The following is a 5000-nucleotide window of genomic DNA, read 5'->3' on the forward strand; positions in this document are numbered from 1 at the left end:
TCACAGGTGAGGTGTAAACATCCAGACAAACTTTCATCAGTCTCTGTGATGAAGAGCAGAAGGTGGACGATGAAGACGAGGAGGTTGATGTGTTGTGGGAGACTGAAGGCAAAACAATTAAACAGGAAATGATGTCATCACAGGTCGACGTTGACTCTTGAAGTTGTTTTTTGTAGCATCACATGTAAATAAATAAATCAGATTCATTTCCGTCCACTACGGTGAAAACGTGTACCTGTCACGCCTCGACATGCCGAAGCGTTTCTATTCCACGCTGTGCCGTGCCCTCTCCTCTCGGTGAGCGAGCTTTCGTCTCTGTGCTGTTCTTCAGCCGGTTCTGTCGATAATGAACCCGACTTCGCTCGTTTCCGGGACCTCGTCCGTCCCGCCGTGTTCTGCTGACTCAGCGGCTGGACTTCCTTCCTCGTCTCTCCTGATAAACACATCGCTCTGACTCAGCAGCGCCTCCTTCCTGTCCTTCCTCCTATAGAGTCCCGCTGCTGCTCCGACTTCCTGTTTGACATTTTATTTTTCCCACCGGTTCTGTCCGGGTGTTTTTCCCAGAGTTCTGCTGGATGTCGGCTTGTTTTTATTTTATTTTGGAGGAAACAGTCAGATCTCCCGTCTACTAACAGTTCATGTGGATCCAGCTGACTGATGTCATGTGATCCTTCATTTATGTCTCTCTGATTTAACACCATCTGCCGGAGGGACGGGGGGACCAGAGGGCAGGAGACCCCTCGTTAGGGACCTCGTTAGGGACCTCGTTAGGGACCTCGTTAGGGACCTTGTTGGGACCTCTTTAGAAAGTACCAGACCAGCGTGTCCGTGAAGCTCAACCATGTGAACAGGATCGCCCAGTTTCTGTCTCTCTGAACGACAACATGAAACAAAGTCACACTGGAAACACACAAAGCTGCTTTTTATATGTATATATACAACTTTATTAGTTTTTAGAGACGTATTATTATTATATTATTAGTTTTGTGAAAGTTTGTTTAACACTTAATTTTCCTGGAAACTGAGTCATCCTGCATGTGTCTGTGTGTCTGTGTCTGTGTGTGTGTGTGTGTGTGTGTGTGTGTGTGTGTGTGTGTGTGTGTGTGTGTGTGTGTGTATTTGTTTTACTGTCGTAGTGGGGACAAACATTTGTTTACATTGTGGTCCCCATCAGGTTGATAAGTCAGTGACAGGGTGAAGATCTGAAGTTGTTAATTTTTCTGTCTTCATTCTGTAGTTTTCTGTCTGTTTTTTACTTCCTGTTTCTGTCTGCTCGATGGCAAGTGTTTGTGTTTACTTTTTAAACACATACTAGATATAAAAATGTTCGTATGTCTCCAGGTCTGAAAGGTGAAGCCTTAAAGTGTAATACCATTGAGGGCCACTAGGTCCAGCATTCATTACATATTAGGACTCAAATGCAGATATGTTTGGGGGCGTGGCTTGTTTGATCAACAGGCCTGTGGTGCAGGAAGGATTATAGTAAAGGTGGGCGTGGCATCATGTCCTCCCTTCTCCCCTATGCTCGTCCAAATGTGGTCACTTCTGGCTCCAAAACAAGCAAGATGGCGACGGTAGAAATGTCCGACCTGGAGGCTTCAGAACTGTAGCTCACACATTTAGCTTTGCACACGAGACTTGTTCCGGCTCTGTGTTGGTGGCCGGCGGTTAAACATGGTGGATTGGAACTAAGTACCGTATTGGCCTGAATATAGGATGACCCTGTTTATATTTCCAGCATCTGCTTCCCGCCTCCCGCTCTGTTAATCCTGCGTCTGAATAAACACTCAGCTCGCTGTGATATGGACACATCCATGTTTTTAGGTAGAGTTTAGTCTTTTTTATGGAGCTAATTTTCTCTCCTGTTAATCATAATATGTCCCGCCAGGTTCATCTGGAGACTCATCGGAGGGGCCCAAACCCGAGGTTGGTCACCACTGGAATGAATTGACTTGAGAAGCAGCAGCAGGAAAAAGCCACGGAAGCAAAGATGCATTAATATGAATACTGCATTTTATTATAATGTCACAAAAGCAGGTTTTCTGCAAATCAAGTACTTTAAAATTCTTCAGTCCTTTGAAGTTGGATCTTCTACTTGAAATACTTTAACACTGCAATATCGGTACTTTTTATAGAATAGAATATTTCTCAAAATGCTGAACTGTCCCTTTAAATGTGATAATTAATAAATAATGGTGAGGATTTGCTCGGACTGTGTCGTCAGCTGGAACAGACTGACTGCTGCGGGAAGGAGATTATTTCATCAGAGCAGATAAATAACTGGGCAGGAGCATCATTAAAAACTCATCAGCTCCGATTGTGTGCGCTCGTACATTCACTGCAGTTATCGGCTCAACAGATGTGACTATTGTGCTTCATTAATGAGGGCTCGGGGGAGTAATTCCAGCTAAATGAGAGAGTTTCTGGGTGTTTTTACTTTACAGATTTAAAGTTCAGCTGACAGACGGAAAGTGGCTTCGGTTCAGTGTCTGCTCAGAAAAATATACAAAATACAGTTCGTGGTCCGACTTCCTGCTCCGTGAACATCCTGACCCACCGTCACTCTGACAGAAATAAAACAACTTGTTTAGGTTCAGAGACTGAAATAAGCACTTCTTTACGAGGGTGGATCAACAAGTTCAGAGTCTGTTAAAAAAAAAAACATCAAATTTTTGGTCCAGATTTTTGGGGAACAGAAAAAAATCTCCAACACAACTTCCACATATGACAAACATACATCCACCGTTTGCATTAATGATACAGCTGATACCAATTTACAGTCTTGGTTTGTACTAGTTTCATTTTTATGAAATTTAACTTGATGTGAGTGACTTTCTTGCGTGAATTTCCTCCATGTAACTTTCTTTGAGGCAGTGTGTTAAAAATGGGGGCTCGTCCGGGATCATGAAACCCGTTTAATAAGGTTGGTGTGACATACAGTTAAATATTAATGAGCAGCTTGGTTTTGGTCCCAGTGGAACTTGGTGTTGACAGTCTGACTCTGGGGGATGAATTTAACGGTGACACAAAGAAAACCCACCTGGCGTCTCCTGACCTGACGCCTTCTTCGGTCTTGGACAGGAAACAATCGTCAGTCTCTCGTTTTTAAGTCCGACCATCCATCCACCTGTTTGTACCTGTTATGATCATTTTACTTTAGTTTTATTCCTCTTTTACTTTTCCTTTATTTTCACATGTTTGGGTAAAATTAACAATAAAAGTGAACTGAATATTAGGAGATGACAGAAAAACTTGAAGGAAGTGTTGCCTTCAGGAGCAAATCAGAACTCCAACATGATCCCTCATAAAACACAAACTAGTTTACATGCAGCTATTTCAAAATAAAAGCCTGGCTCTGAGATTCACAAACAAACGTGATGGTTTTTCAAACAAAACCTGTCAAATTAAACCTCCCGAAGCTCGTCGCGTGTCGTCTCCGGCTGAGAGGAGGTTCAGGCCGAGCTGTTCGTGTTGTCGAACCCTTCGTGGTGACGTTTCACTGTCTGAATAAAGTGAACGGAGACGTCTGCGTGAGAGCCCGACGCGGATTACTGCAGATTTACCTTCACATTGCATTAACTGAGCGAGGGATGATGGAGGGATGATGGACGGCTGCAGGATGTTCGCTGCAGCAGATGAAGGATTTAGCATTTTATTTTCATGTTTTTACTCAGATTATGTGTTTTTCTGTACCTGTTGATGACGGCGAGCCTCGAGCACTCCGCCTGCCTTTACAGTAATCCTGCACGGCATCAATCTGTCTCCATCACACGAAACAGCCACGAATCAAACTGTAATCAAACTGTAACACGGTCAGATGGTTGAATGTGTGAGATCAGAGCTTCGTCATCAATAAACACATCCTGTTCTCACTGATTGTAAGAAGAGAACGCAGAACGTTTACTAAACTGGTCCTCTCGTCCGTCTGCAGGAGATGTGGTGGACATCTACCAGAGGGAGTTCCTGGCGCTGAGGGAGCGCCTCCACTCGGCCGAGCAGGAGAACCTGCGGCGCTCCAAGGAGCTGAACCTGGTCCTGGAGGAGATCAAGAGGGCCATCGCTGAGAAGCAGGCGCTCCGAGACATCAACCGCACCTGGAGCAGCCTGTCGGGTCAGTCCATGAATAACATGAATAACAGTCCAGGTCCAACAGGACCAACAGGTCCAACAGGTCCAACAGGACCAACAAGTCCGACAGGACCAACAGGTCCAACAGGGTCTGCTGCATGTTTCACAGTCTGAGCAGAAGAAACTCTCATTTCTGTCCATTGGTCATTTTTTTTTACCAATGGAAATGTGCTCCCTTCAAAATAAAAACACAAATTAACAATAAAAAAATAAATAAAGAGGGAGCAGGCAAGAATTCATCACTGCAGGTTTATTTATAAAGCACCTTTAATAATTTTCAAATGACAAAGTACAAGAATATTTCATAGTAAAGTTCTAAGATTTAACATTTCAATAAGTCAATATAAAAACATGTTGAATCTGCTGGATCGATCATCACACATCTCGGCATGTCAGGATACATTGATTACAAGCCTGACTGCAGACCTCAGGTCAGCTTACAAACATGTACAAAATGTTGTTATTTTGAAATTTATATTTAGTTTTACTTTCATTTTCATTATGAAAAAAAATATCCAGAAATATTCGTTGTTATCGTTTGTTTTTTAAAATGAACACTGAAACCACGTGTTTCTTAAATTGCTGTTTTTTAGATGGAAGTTTTGAATGAGTTTTAACTCAGATATTTCCTTTAAACACGGCAGACAAGTTATAGAGACATCAATGTCTTTTATTCACGTTAGATACTCCAGCAGTAATAATATTTATTTATTTCCTATCCGACGACAACATTCATGTTTAAAACTGTAATTTTCAGCAAGAAAAGTGTCTTTTTTTGAATCTTCTAAAGTTTAAATTAAACAGAAGTGATGCACCTCGTTTAAACACCTTCATCTTCACGTCTGCAGCGTTTTTCCTCATCTTCCTCAGAA

The 5000-nt window shown here is 42.6% G+C and overlaps 1 protein-coding gene across 3 annotated transcripts in view; it reads left to right on the forward strand.

Moving 5' to 3' along the window:
* Positions 1-5000, forward strand: part of mgat4b (alpha-1,3-mannosyl-glycoprotein 4-beta-N-acetylglucosaminyltransferase B) — a 65505-nt gene that overhangs the window by 23340 nt on the left and 37165 nt on the right. For all 3 annotated transcript variants that reach the window (XM_069719526.1, XM_069719528.1, XM_069719527.1), the window contains exon 2: positions 3932-4111. In XM_069719526.1, coding sequence (XP_069575627.1) covers positions 3932-4111 — 180 coding nt within the window. The remainder of the gene's footprint in view (positions 1-3931; positions 4112-5000) is intronic.

This window comes from Brachyistius frenatus, unplaced genomic scaffold, assembly GCF_029030835.1.
Source record: "Brachyistius frenatus isolate BFR_SWC_R1_liver_20210118 unplaced genomic scaffold, ASM2903083v1 Contig_216, whole genome shotgun sequence".
NCBI lineage: Eukaryota > Metazoa > Chordata > Actinopteri > Embiotocidae > Brachyistius > Brachyistius frenatus.